Genomic DNA, 14,520 nt, shown 5'->3' on the forward strand with positions numbered 1-14,520 from the left:
AAAAAAAAAAAAAAGTTACTCAGAGAAAACAAACATTGCTGCCAGCCTTGCCCATACTGTTGGGTTATTTGATGGGACACCCCCTCACTTGCACCAATTGACTGGTAAATTATAGTTACTATACACAAGTCGCTACCTAAAATTGACCAACTTCTTCCTGTGAGAAGCCAGTGCAGTTGGTAAGCTTCAGTGAACGTTTCCCACGGGAAGCATCAGAAATGTAAGAACTATGGAGAGAAACTGACTTGACAGAGAGTGAAGCTATAGGAAGCTCTTGTAGGAGGGTGGGAGGATTATTTTCAGTAGAAGGTGGCAGCTGAGTCTGAAACTCTCACAGCCGTTGAATATTCATGTGTGGCTCCCGAGATAGGCAGGCTTTTAAAACCAGTAGCTAAAAGTCGCATTCGGAAATATAAATAGGTTTTAAAGGAAATTTCTATGTAAAGCCTAGGATGGAGATTAATTAATGTTATTAAGTAAAAGAAGTGGGGAAGAGAAACAGAAATACTGAATCAGCAAGTAAAACAATAGGATGGACTGAAAATTTTTCATAAAACGATGACAGTTTCATAACTAGCAAACCTGTATTGTTTACAGTTTTTAGCCGATTATCCTGCATGATTAATAATTATTAATTGTAATTAACAAATCAATCTTCCTAGTAATTCTAAGAGAAGGTACTATTGGCACATCTGTTTTATAGATCAGAATACCCAAATTCCAAGATTATGAATTTTAAAAACCTGACATTAAAAACACAATGATTTTTCCTGCTTTTAAAAAAAGATAATGTAGATAAAAGGTCTCCAAAATTTATGCCTAAGATAAAAAAAAATTCAAAATCCCCTACTAATTTTACATCAGATATAATTAACCTCAAAATCAACCCTTTAGAGTAATATATGAAAACAAAATGGCATACAATAATCATAAAACTATGTAATCATGATTCAAGACCATTTTTGTACATATGAGGACTAAAGTTTTGAAACAGGAAATGGATTTCTAAAGTTATAACTTTAGAAACTGTATTTGAAACTTTCATAATTTCCTTTCTCCTCTTTTATGTCACCATAAATGTATTTTGAAATTTCATTTGTAGTAGAACAAGAATATATTAAAATAGTTGCCTTAAGACATTTCCCTGCTTGCAAATCTAGCACATGATCGACGTCACTATGGAGACTCCATCAGTATTTGCACTTCGGTATCCATTGCTAGTGAGTTGATCTCGGCAGGGAAAGAGCAGCTGTGAGCGGCAGTTTGGCAGAGACTGGAGGGTTGAGCTTTAAAACAATAGTGATAACTCTTTGGCTCCACAGACGCAATAACTCAGCTTCGAACAGTAGGGCTTTAGAAACACCATAAGCTGATATTTAAGACAACACTTGGCAGAGGACCCTAAATATTTTAGAACCAATATGTTATGAGTTCTTAAAAGCCAGAAATAAATACTCTGAGATTTGGCAAGAAATAAAGGCCCACGAATCAACAAGTACCAACAAGTCATCGCTGGATTCTCAGAACAGCTCCCCACTCGTCTCTTAACAGAAAGCTGCAGAAGACCCAGCCTCTGTAAATGTAACGTCATGGCTGCCCACAGCACAGAAGACACCAGGCTCACTGCACCTGGGTAATGATCATACACTGGGAGCACCGGGAATCACAGGCTGCAGTGCACCAGGCTGAGATTAAGGTGCGGAGCAGATGGAGACTTGTCATTAGCTCCCTCTGCCCTTACAGCAAATGTCAAGTCAGCAAACTCACCTCCCAGGTCAGAGCCATGTCCTTTCAATACTGGGAAACGAAGAAACAAGAAAAGGAAAAGAATTGTTTCAAAAACTTTCCAAAGTCCTGGGAAAAGACGTGATCAAGGCTCTGCATTTCCCAAGGGGAATACAGACATGAGAAAGTTCTTAGAATTGGGGAGATTCTTCCATGAAAGAAATGGCATTTCTCAAAATTTACAACTAGTACAGACAGTGCTCTGGGTCCCCCACTGCAACATGAGTCTCCTTTTTCTCTGAGACCCAAGAGCTGCATTACCAAAACAGGAGCCACTGCATCACCAAAATAGGCTGTGAACACTCTCTATAGGTTAGCACAAGGTGAGGTGTGCTGTTAATATAGAACAATATTAGATATCAAAAACAATAAGAAGAAAGATCCAAATGTCTCATTAATACTTCTATACTGAGCACATGTTTAGATTATGATTTGTGACAGTGATTTATATGAAATACAGCACTAAGGTTAACCAGAGCTGTCTCTTTGTTCCTTATTTTAAATGGATCTACTTCAAACAACACATGTTTCTCTACTATGAGCCCCTTTCCAAGCCCACAGTTCACAGGAGCATTATATGGGTGCCAGGTGACTCCAGTCAGGCTGCCAGGGTGGACACTATTCTTGTATCTCCCAGGGCTGACCCAGGTCTCTGGCATGACAGGAGGAGACACAGACTCTCTCAGCAGCAATTGATTTCTAGCAATGCCAGGGAGTGAGCATTAGACTGGTCACATGCCAGCATCTAATAATGGGGAGATTGATGCATGCAGTCTCAGGGAATAGGACCCATCGTGACTTTGAGCCTGCAATTTTCATTCTGGTCCTGATGACAAAAACTAAGAAATCACATGCAGAGCACGTTTCTAACCTGCTCATTCTGAATCCCTGCTTCCGTGCAAATGGCTCCTTTGAGTGCACAGAGTTAACGCTTTGATCACAGAAACCCCCAGGGTCTCATTTTCATACATTCATTTAACAGAATTCAGGCAGTTTTGTAAGACATAATAAAACAACGCTACAGTTTTATATTTTACTTTTCAAATTTAAAAATTCTGTGGATTTCTATTTTAATGGTTATCAAAATAGTCTTATAAATTAATCAGAAAAGAATGTTATTTATTTACATGGACAAATTGTTAAAAGATCCCATAATGGATTTTTTCTTATTTTAATGTAACACTTTACAAATTTTCTAAAGTGTATGTCAGAAATAAAAATAGCCACAATAATAAACAAAGATTAAACCTCATAGAACAATTGAGAAATACTAAGACTATGAAGAAAGGAGATTAACTATAAATGAATAGATTTCTATACCCCTTCCCTCACTCGTATACAAGACAAACATCTATTCAGCCTTATTATTCCAGATGCTGGAGATTAAATACTAAATAAATGAAATGTAGAAGCAGCCATCACCTAATATTCAGTCTCTCAGGACAGTGACACAGAGGCTCGCAACCTTCGAATGCGGCAACTCTTTAATATAGAGTTGTGGTGACTCCAACACAAAATTACTAATGTTGCTATGTCATAACTGTAATTTTGTTACTGTGATGAGCTGTAATGTAAATATCTGTGTTTTCAGATGGTCTTAAGTGAGCCTTGCGAAGAGATCATTTGTCCCCCAAAAGGGTCACGGCCCACAGGTTGAGAAATACCGCATCAAGTACCCTCACCTTCCCAAAGGGGAAATATCCAAGATGCAAACTAAAGATGGATGAGTTAGCACCCTGATACAAAGAAGATAAACTCTCTGCAGGAAAAGAGAACAGCAAATTTTGCCCTGTGTCAGCAGAGCATGTGGTCACGACGCACAACAGTCGAGGGCTATCTGAACCCTGGACTGAAACACCAAGATAATGTTTCAGAGAGGTGGACACATTTGAAAGCTACTGGTGTGGGGAGTTAGGAGGCTTGGTGATACGTTAGATAAAGATATAGATGGGAAAAGAGTTTTCATGAACATGCTCATTTTCTGGTTTATAATACTCAATATTCAGATAGCAGAGTACCCAGAAAAGAAGAAAAAGATGAGCTCTGAAGCGTTAATCTAATTAATCTTATCAATAAAAAGTATGGGACATGTTAACTTTGAGTGATCGTAAAGATTTCCAAGAGTAGATGTCAAATACACAGATTGATTCATAGCTTTGGAGCTCAGTCTTGACTAAGAAGAGAAATCTATGATTCATGTTCTCAGAGGGGCCAAGAGAGCACAGCTGTCTCAAGAACATACTTGACGTACAGCCAGTAAAACTTGCTCAGAAGGAAAAAGCAATCTAAAGCACGGAAGCCAGACATGGCTTGGTTTGCCTCTTGAGTGGCAGGAGACAGGAACACCAGAAACATGTAGAACTCCGTGATATTTGGGGCTCGTTCAATGTAAAGTTTTCTGCAAACTGTCACTGGACAACATAGATTATTCCGCTCATCAAATGAGGGCTTTCTTAAGCCAATGCCCCTCCCTACACACATACACAACACCAACCAAACCAACAGAAACACAGAATGGAAGAAATTAAGGGTTGAGCAAAAGTTACAGAATCTAAGCCGATGAAGAAGGGAACATAGCATTAAAATGAGTTTGCTAACTCATAAACCAGTGCTTTGCTCAGCCATCATCAGAGAAGCCTCCTACTGCTTAGACGGAAACAAAAACAGAGACTCACTCACAGCCATGTGAAGTGAGAGAGCTTGGAGCACCCACATCTAAATGGTGGGTCTCCAGCAAATCCTTCTCTTCATAGCTCAGGGAATCTTGCAGAAGACGAGGTGGAAAGACTGTGAGAGTCGGAGGGCATGGAGAACATCAAGGAAACAAACACAACAGGACCCGCGTAGATATTAATTCACTTAGAGACTGGGGCAGCATGCAGATGGCCTGCATGGATCCGTGCCAGATGAGTCCCCAGTGCTGAGAGGAGAAGTGGACACAGTCCTGAGCCTTAACTCAGAAGCTATCTTCAGTTGATAACAATTTGCAAATGAAAACTTCGTTTTCTCTAACAGAGTCTCGCTGGGAATACAAACCACTCTTATGGCCAGGCCCCATGCTCAACAGTAGATGGCCAACTCAGAAGGAACTCAGTGACATCTATGGAGGTTTTTGTCTCATAATGCTTTCTTTTTAACTTTATAGGTCCTTTGTGTATGTATTATGGCTTCTGGTTTTGTGTTTTTATGGGATTCCTGTGTGTATAAACATTTGTGTGTGTGCATCTATGTGTTTCTTATGCTGTTCTTTTTCTTCTGTTTTTGTTTGCTTGTCTTGTTTTGTCCTATTCTGATTTGTTTTTATTTTGTTTTATTAATATTCCTTAGATGCCTGTTTGTTTTCTAATGAGAGGTGGGAGGATCTTGAAGGAATTGGGGAAGGGGAAAATATAGTCAGAATACATTGCCTAAAAAAACTATTCTCAATAAAATAAACAGTAAAAGAATAAGGAGAAGAAGAGGGGAGAGGAGGACTGAGGAAAGGAAATAGACAGCTGGTAGAAGTGGAAAGTAGTTCAGCTAGTAGATGTGACACAGCAGTGGTCAAATAACAGCCCTGGTTAAATAGGTAAACCTTCAAGCTAGAAACGAAGTAAGAGTAAAGCTAATAGGTGATTTCAGAAATGAAGTGACCGCTGGGGATAACAAATTCCATGCTGTGGCTGTGTCAGTATGTGGCTTAGTGGAAGGAAGATCTCTGGACCAGAGCAAGCAAAGGTTCCAAGGGTCATGAAGCTAGGAAGATCCTCCATAAGTGAAGGAAGAGCAAGAAGAGGGGAGACAGGGCTCTGGGTGGGAGCAGGGAAGGAGATGGCTGTGTCATGGAAGACATGGCAGTAACGTGGTAACTGATTAATCTAAATGGCTGATTTAGGGTAAGAAACCCCTTTGAGAACACACACATTGACTCTGATATCAAAGAGCAAAATATTTGTCTGACGTGGTGCCATATAAACACCACAGTCCTCATGCATTGTATGGGTTGGGCATCAGATCTAACACAGGGCATTTGGGCCATGGTATTAACTGCTATCTGAGTGTGGTGGTTTGAAAGAAAATGGCCCCAAAGGGGAGTAGCACTACTAGGAGGTGTGGCCTTGTTGGAGGAAGTGTATCACTGTGGGGGCGGGCTTTGAGGTCTCTTTTGCTCAAGCTTCCCTCTGTGTGACAGACAGCTTCCTGTTGTCTGTAAAATGTAGCACTCTCAGCTCCAGCACCACGCATGCTTGCATGCTGCTGTGCTCCCCACCATGATGATAATGAATCAAACCTATGAAACTGTAAACAAATCACACCAATTAAATGTTTTCCTTATAAAGGTTGCCTTGGACATGGTGTCTCTTTGCAGCAATAAAAACCTTAACTAAAACACTAAGACAGTTTTGGTTTTTGCTCTGAGACTTTCTAAACATCAATTGTATTCCTATCCCTGCTAGTCCTTGAACAACAAACCTTAATATTCCATGTTTATTTACCTCTACTTTTTTCAATGTAATATATTTATTTATTTTATATCCCAACCACAGCCCCCTCCTTCTTCTCCTTCCACTCCTCCCTCCTTCCTTGGCACCACCCCTCAATCTACCTCTTTCAGTATTCATTCAGAAAGAGACAAGCCTCCCAAGGGCATCAGCAAAACTTGGCATATCAAGCTGCCATAAGATCAAGCACCTCCCCCTGTATTCGGACTGGGCTAGGAAATCAGCATGAGCAATAGGTTCCCAAGAGCCAGGCAAAGCACCAAGGACAGCCCCTGATCCCATTGCCAGGAGTTCACAAATAGACCCAGCTACACAACTGTCACACATATGCAGAGGGCCTAGGCTCACTGGTTGTTGGTTCAGACTCTTGTGAGTTCCCATGAGCCAGGTTAGTGGCTGTGGTTTTTTTTCCTGTGATGTCCCTGACTCCACTGGCTCCTACTATCCCTCTTCCCTCTCTTCAGGAGAACTGCCCAAGCTCAGCCCAACGTTTGGACTTGGGTCTCTGACTCGGCCTCCAACAGACACTGGAGGAAAATTCTTTGATGACAACTGGAGGAGGAGGGATGGTCTCCAATCCGATTATAGGGGATGGCCACTTCAGGCTATGCATTGACGGCTGCCGCGAGTCTTAGTTGGGGTCATCCTTATAGATTCCATAGCTGTTTTCCTTGCATTTCCTTAGATTTCAGCCTGACCTGGTGAAGCTCTGCTTCCCAGGCATCTCTTACAGTACCCTCTCCGTCCATCTACCCCCAACCTGATCCCTCAACATCCCATGCCCACCTGTACCCAGTCCACCCAATAGATCTCCTGCATTTACGCTTCCCAGGGAGATCCACGTAATGCCCTCTTGAGCCCTCCTCCTTACCCAGCTTTTCTGGGTCTTTGGATTACAGCATGTTTATCCTTTACTTTACAGCTAATATCCACTTATGAGTGAGTATATATCATGTCTCTCTCTTAATCTTTCTTCTGAAGAGCTTTTGATGGCTTCTTCAGAAACTAATGATGACGTGCCTCCAGGCAGAGTGAATGCCACAGGCTTTCTCCCTGTCCGCCTGTCAGATTTTTAGACTACAAAGCTCCCTCCTGCCTTAGTGCATTTCCCAGATCACTCCATCTTTTGGCTCTCAGGGATATACTTCTTTCCCACATTTACACTGGACTTTTCTAACAGAGCGTTTTTTACAATGGCATTTGCATTGTTGGTTGTGTAGCTATTTATTTAACATCTGGTTCTCCCATAGAATGCACAGTTTATGGTGGAATACAGAAAATTTTATATTATTCATAACTGGTACTTTACATCAAGTTGAGTGCTTGGCTCAACAAATATTTATTAACTAAATGAATATTCAAGCAAGATGTTATCAGGAATTTTTGAATCCTCTCTAAACTTATTGCATTAAAGGGAACAATATTCAAATGCATGCATAGTTTTCTCAAAAATTGTATTATGTTCTTTTTATATGTGATATGCCTTTTGCTCAGAGGGTTCGCATCCCAAATAAAAAAAAGACAAGAAACAGTATTAAAGAATCATGACACTTTTCTAGGTTTGAACAAGTGGGCTCAGTAGTTCATCCTTTTTCCAGCTGTCTAAATCACAAGAAATATGACTGTTTGGTTGACTCAGCTGAACTGTGTTCTGTTCCTGGTCTGTATGCTGTGTGACTAGTTTAACCTCACTACACCGAGCAAGGGCATTCTCCTTCAGGGTGTACCTGAGGCAGCGTTCCGACGGCATTCTCCAGCTGGCTCCTCGCAGTCAGGCTTAGAAGTTTTCTGGAGAATCAGCGAGCATTCCAACTGGATTAAAAAGGATAAGGGAAAACTAAAGTGAGCCCAACACAAAGATCATTTTATGAGTTCACGACGCCGATGCTTCAGAACACCAAGAAGAAGTCTAGAGAACTCGAATGCTGACTCTTCCCACCCTCTCACCGTGGTCCTTTAGCATGCTCTTGATGGCTTTCAACTTTCAGGCTTTTTACATTATCAGAGACTCAAGCATAGGAAGGGCGATGTGTCTGAGACTCGATCATAGCTGACTAAAGATCGAAAGGAAAAACACCACAAGGTCACTGGGAACAGTGAAGATTTTATGAAATATAACTACATGGTCTGAATTATAGATACCTGTCTGTGGAAACTGAGGTTTCCTCCCGAACATGACTAGTGAAATCAAATTTAAACCAAGCACCTGTGGAGTAAGTATATACTCAAGGAGCTGGCTTCTGGAAACTCATCAAAAGAGCAGGACACGGAAAGGTTGGACGTGAGGACAGAATGCAAACGGTTCTCACGGCAGCTTCAGGATTAGCATGTGAGAGCAGGTGTAGCTGTCAGGCTTGGAGCTCCGTGGCCATGCACTCTGCCCCTCCATCCTGGCTGCCCACCCTCACCTTTGTAGTTAATCAGTGGTGCAACTCCAAACAGGAAAAGAAATTATTTGACCAGTCTGGGACCTGGTCCATGACTGCATTTTACAACGCTCATTAGAGAGCCTCGCTCACATTTTGTAATACACCCAAGTGGCAAAATTAATTATAATCTGAATAAGTTAAATAGGCTTCCTTCTGTCTCGATTTTACTTTGAAAAGCAGCAGTAATCGGGTGAAAAAAAAATGCTTATGAAAGAGATGTATTAAACTGTGCCTATTTCTTCTGGCTTGTATAATAAAATATTTGGAACCCGACGAAAATACAGCATTTATTATGTCAGAAAGAAACCTGCAATTGGTAGGACTTTGAAATGCTTAATGCAATATATTGTGTGCTGAAGTATTTCATTGTTACTGTGTATGAGTTGTTTCAAACATTTGTTTCATACAATTGACCTTTCAGTTCTCTTGTTTCTAATTATTACTAATAGGATATTCCTTCACTTGTTTCTAGTCAACGTTCTGACAAAAACTAAAGTGAACATCATTCTCACTTGCTCCATCATGGGTGAGCCGCACAGACGGTCAGAATAATTCTAGGCACATTGCTTAATTAGCTGAGAGACTTGCTTAGCAACCTATTATTGCTAAAGCTCCCCCTTAGAATGCGGGTTATAAGCTCTGTGGCTTGATAGAGCACAAACATAGATAAACACTTGAGTTTTGAAATGGAAAAGAATATCTATTAGAGGTGATCAAAGAAACCCTATTCTTTTGAAACTTCTATATTTTTCAAAATACTTCTAGTGATACTGTAAATGAGAAATTAATTTTAAATCTTAGAATAATTCACCATTAAAGGATATATCTAATTTGATGCATTTTAAACAGTTATAAAAAAATCATAAAATGAATTCAGTTCCCTGCTAGAGATACTTATTGTTTGTAAGTCAACACAATAAACTAGTTCTTCTCCAAAATTATCTAAATATGATCACCTATATTCTACATAGTTTAATTAAGGGAATAAAATATTTAATGTGAGTCAAAATGAGTTAAAGATGTATCACCACAGAAAAAGCTTTCTTACTATTTCCAATTAATATTATTTTTCTATATATTATTTTCTACTTGCTAATATATAATATCCTGGTAAAGTAAGATCTTTGGGCAAACACATTTGTTTTATGGATGGTTTCACAGACAGGATGGTGAGCCGGAGGTGAATGTCCTTCCACAGCTTCTTTCTGCTTTTCCCTTGCTTGGAGCCTGGATTCCTTCTTAATCTATGGCTCTGAACTTCCCCATGAGCTCCAGAGACCTTGCTCAGTCTCTTGTCTTCTTCCTCTTCAGAACCCTCTGAATTCAGAGCTGGCCAGCTTGTTGGAACACGGAAGCATAATGATATAAAAGCAGGGAGTTCTTGTTCTTCCGGCATCAAGCTCACCACACACATATGCACACCTGCTACAACCTTCGGTGTGATGTTCAGTTGGAAGTACAATAAGAGGCTTCTCTTGTCTGAACTGAGAGCCGTCACTTTGGAGGGCTTAACTGTGGCCGCCTGCCACTGTGAGGCTCCAGGTATAACGAAAGTGTTCTGACCCATCCCTAGTCAGGCTTTTTTGAGTTCTTTGTTCAGGTAGGCACATCCTCCACATCTCCTCAAGAGCTTTGTGATCAAGCACTGGACATGTGTCGGGGGAGAATTCACTGATGTCACAATAATTCAATGGAAAAATATGCTTATGAAAGTTGTTAAGAAAGTGAGTATTAAAATTCTTGTGTCATTTAATCAACTTCTTAGCTCAACTTCAAAGATTTTTCAGAGGGATAAAGTGAATTTTCCTCCACAGTTCAGTTATTATACATGAACAAGGCAAGGAAAGACATCAGAATTTTCCCCTGCAAAAATATACCTCTTCAACACATGGATTATATTAAGCTAACAGTTGCTAAGAAGCTGCAGATGCAGGATAAGCTCTAAACTCAGGATCCGTGTTTTCCTTTTTCAAAGGAGATTTACGTTCAGAGACTGATTTGTGATGGGTCTCAGCATCCATGTGCTAAGTTCCTTTATGAAGGTACCAATGTGAGCTACGCAGTGATCATCTCACTGATGATGAGTGTGTTGATGGATTTGTACTTTTGTTCCAGTTTGCTAAGGTAGCTAACATGGTATACTAACTATTTTTTATTCCATCTTAATCCATAATAGTTTGAAAGGAGAAAAAAAAGTTTGAGAGGAAGATCACGAGTGATCTTTTAACCACGGCCACTGCCAAACTACTTATAATAATGTCCATGCTAGGAAAATAGTTCTGCTCTTCTATTGTTTAAGGAATAACGACAATAAAATATCTATACACGTTTTTTAAATATTTTTTAATCTGAGGTCACTTGAATCCATGGATGCTGAACCCACACACAGAGAAGGAACTAAAACAACACAAGTAGGGAGTGGTGAAATCGGGTCTCAAACCCAGCAGACTACACACTAAGTTCACATTTTCAATCATAGCTAACACTAAAAATGGTACAGAGTCCAGGACACAGTTACTCCAAGGTGCTGAAAAGCCTCAAGGCAGAAGAGTGAATAGTTATGGCTAGACAGTTTTTATGTCAACTTGGCACAGCCTAAAGTGATTTGAGAAGAACGAGCCTCAATTAAGGAAATGCTCATAACAGATTGGCTTGTGTGAAAGCCTGGGAAGCATTTTGTTTTTGTTTTTTGTTTTATCATGATCAAGATGTGGGAGGGCCAGTTCAAAGTGGGTGATGCCATCCTTGGGCAGGTGGTCCTGGGTGCTATAAGAAGGCAGGCTGAGTAAGCCATGAGAAGCCAGCCAGTAAGCAGCATTCCTCCAAGGCCTCTGTATCAGCTCCTGCCTCCAGGTTTCTGCTCTCACCTTCTGCCCTGATGTCCTTTGATGATGGAGTAAACCTTTTTCTCTCTAAACTGACTTGGGTCCTGGTGTTTTATCACAGCAGTAGGAACCCTGACTAAGACACAAGGCAGCATCCGCTCACTACAAACAAGGTTTCCTAACATTTTCATTTCCCAGAGTTAATAAAGGAACATTTCCACCACTACAAGGAAAACAACAAACTTAAATGTCCCCAGTTCTACCTGAACCCTAAAGGACTAGGACTGTAGCCACCAATCAGTATCTCCCAAGGAGCACCCTGTTGTAGAATGAATTATGCCCCCACACCAATTCATATGTGGAACCCTTAACCTCTAATACCTCAGTGATAAGACTTTTAAAGAGGTAACTAAAATCAAAGGTCATGAATGGGCCCTAGTCCAATTGTGTCCACACACACACACACACACACAAGCTTAAGGCACAATCAATTGTTTTGTAGCAATCTCCTGGGAGATGAAAACTCTGTCTTGGAGGAAAGCTCACTATTTATTATTCAGGATGTTATAAAGGGAGGGGAAACTTCTACCCTGTAGGGAAGTTCTTAACAAGTAAAAATAGAGTCCTAGAAGTTCCTGAAACTGAGTAGGTTTCAGCAAGCTCCTCCCTCCCCATACTGATAAAGCAGAGAGGACTTCAGAGACACATTCACACCAAACAAGAGGCCTGAAAGACGCTCAGACAGACTGAACCACCTAGAAAAGATCCTCCAACCAGCTGAGTTTCCTGCCACTTGTGCAGTGTGCTCAGGCTTCCAACTTTCATGAATCGTCAATGCTAGCATGGGCTTTTGTTGATATTGGTGACTTTGCTCCTGTAAGTAACCAACTTCAGTAAAAACTCATTGGTTTATGCATATGGATTTCAGTGGCAGCATTACTTTGTGGTCTGTCATCGGGTTCTTTGCTGCGGGGTGAATACATAGTTGTTCACGTCTCCCCAAGGACAGTGTCATACATTACCAAGTAAAAAGAAAGTCTATGTAAAGTCAGAGATACAGCAGTCATATGTAAGCCTAGGAGTGGGCCCTCAGAAGAAAGCAACCTTGCTGACATGTTATCAAATTTCTAACAGTCAAAAGATGTGAGAAAACAATTCTGCTGTTTAAGCCCCATGATATTTCCTATGTCAGTCCCTGTAAACTAATGGATTTTCCCCCACCCCCCAAGATCAGGGTACAGTTCTCATAACGTGGCTCCTCCACTCAGTCCGCCATCTTGCCATCATCTGCTCTGTGATTAAAATAAGCCTGACCTCTAACCATTTCTGCCAAGTCCCCTCAGTTGGCTTCAAATTACCATGGCTCAGAGGCAATATCAAACCCAATGACCGCATTGCCTTCAGGTCTATGACAATCTGTGCTCTGCTCAGATGTTCAGTCATGAGTGACGAAGAAACTTCAGACCCAGATATCTCCTCAGAGAGATGCCTCTTCACTATTGACTCACTGGGACACCTGGCTCCTACTTCTACTTTTCTAATAAGTGCACATTTTTCTTTGAGAAGTTAAAATATGCCACTGCTCACAGAACTTCCCCCCCCCCCGGAAGTTTCTTAAATCTCCATGCACAGCATAATTTACTTGCTCCATGAGAGTCTACTCCTTTGCAGGTTATATAATAATCATAGGGAACCAAACAAAGAGAATCTAGTGTCTATAGTATCAATTCCCTACCCTACCATGTGGCTAAGTCACGGGCTACCTCTTAACACTCCATCTTGGAGGCTGAGCTGTGTGCCTGCTTCACTTCTTAATAGTGTAAAATGGTGTTTGTTTTGGTTTTTCTTTTCTCTAATGAGGCTTTCTACCAAGCTTATTCCTATCATGAAAAACCCTTTCATCCCACAGATATAAGAACAAGTATATGAACCTGCTGTAAGATTCTGTCCTTTTTACATGACATGGCCAACGCTACCTCAATGTCAGAGAACTGTAATTCCCTGCACTCACAAGATGTGACTTAACAACATTCCCCTGTAGGAGTGTGTAGGGGTTATCCTCACCTGACATTACAGACACACCCACCCCTGCCACTCCTGTGGCTGGTGGTCTTGGGAGGTGCTACAGTCTACAGGAGGTGGAAGATTAAGTGGAACTTCAGTGAAGTAGTTTCCATGAGTTGCCATCTACATAAAGGTGGGCTTTTAGTGACTTAGCCACAGAAATCAACAATGCTCCTCGAAGAGACTCCAATAAACACACTGGTTAACCTGGCTAGACTTGGCTGTCATTGGTAACATAGAATAGCTGAATAGAAAATAGGCTCTTAAGTAAAAGACACACAACAATGCTTTTCAGTATAATCTTGCTGTGGGATGCATTGGCAGAGGGAAGAGGGTATTCTGCCATGTTCCATGTCCTAGGGGGTGTGGAGACCCAGTTCCAGCCAAGGACCCAGTAATGAAAAGAAAATAAAAAAACCAGCAAAACACTTTGTCCCTGAGCAGTGACTCAAATAATATAGGCTAATGTATTTCAGTGTTTAGTCACCAGGGAGTGGAACTGTTTGATAGGATTCTGATTGTGGCCTTGTTGCAGAAGGGTGTGTACTTGTGGGAAGAAGTGTGTCACTTGAGGTGGGCTTTGAGGCTTCAAAATCCCATGCCGGGCCCAGGACCCCCACCACTACAGATCAGGATGTAAGCTCTCAGTTACTTCTCCAGTGCCATGCGTGCCACCATGCTCTCTATCATGATGATAATAGATTAACCATCACTGAAGCTATGAGCAAGCTCTGAATTAAATGCTTTTTATTGAATTGCCTTGGTCATGATGTCTCTTCACAGCAACAGAACAGTGACTAAGAAAGAAATTGGTTCCAGGGGCAGGGGTATTTCTGTGGCAGGCCCGACCATGCTGTGTGTTGTAATATGGAAGACTTTGGAATTTGGTGCTAGAAAAATGGTTGGATGCTTTCAGTGTGGCATAATAGGCCATCC

At 41.1% G+C, this 14,520-nt stretch overlaps 1 protein-coding gene across 1 annotated transcript in view; it reads right to left on the bottom strand.

Annotated features, from left to right (window-relative positions):
* Positions 1-14,520, bottom strand: part of Klhl32 (kelch like family member 32) — a 219,245-nt gene that overhangs the window by 172,746 nt on the left and 31,979 nt on the right. Inside the window, exon 2 of the mRNA XM_038347465.1 lies at positions 7,994-8,078. Within this exon, the coding sequence (XP_038203393.1) occupies positions 7,994-8,016 (23 nt within the window). The 5' untranslated portion in view covers positions 8,017-8,078. The remainder of the gene's footprint in view (positions 1-7,993; positions 8,079-14,520) is intronic.

The sequence above is a fragment of the Arvicola amphibius genome, chromosome 11 (assembly GCF_903992535.2).
Source record: "Arvicola amphibius chromosome 11, mArvAmp1.2, whole genome shotgun sequence".
Taxonomy (NCBI): Eukaryota; Metazoa; Chordata; class Mammalia; order Rodentia; family Cricetidae; genus Arvicola; species Arvicola amphibius.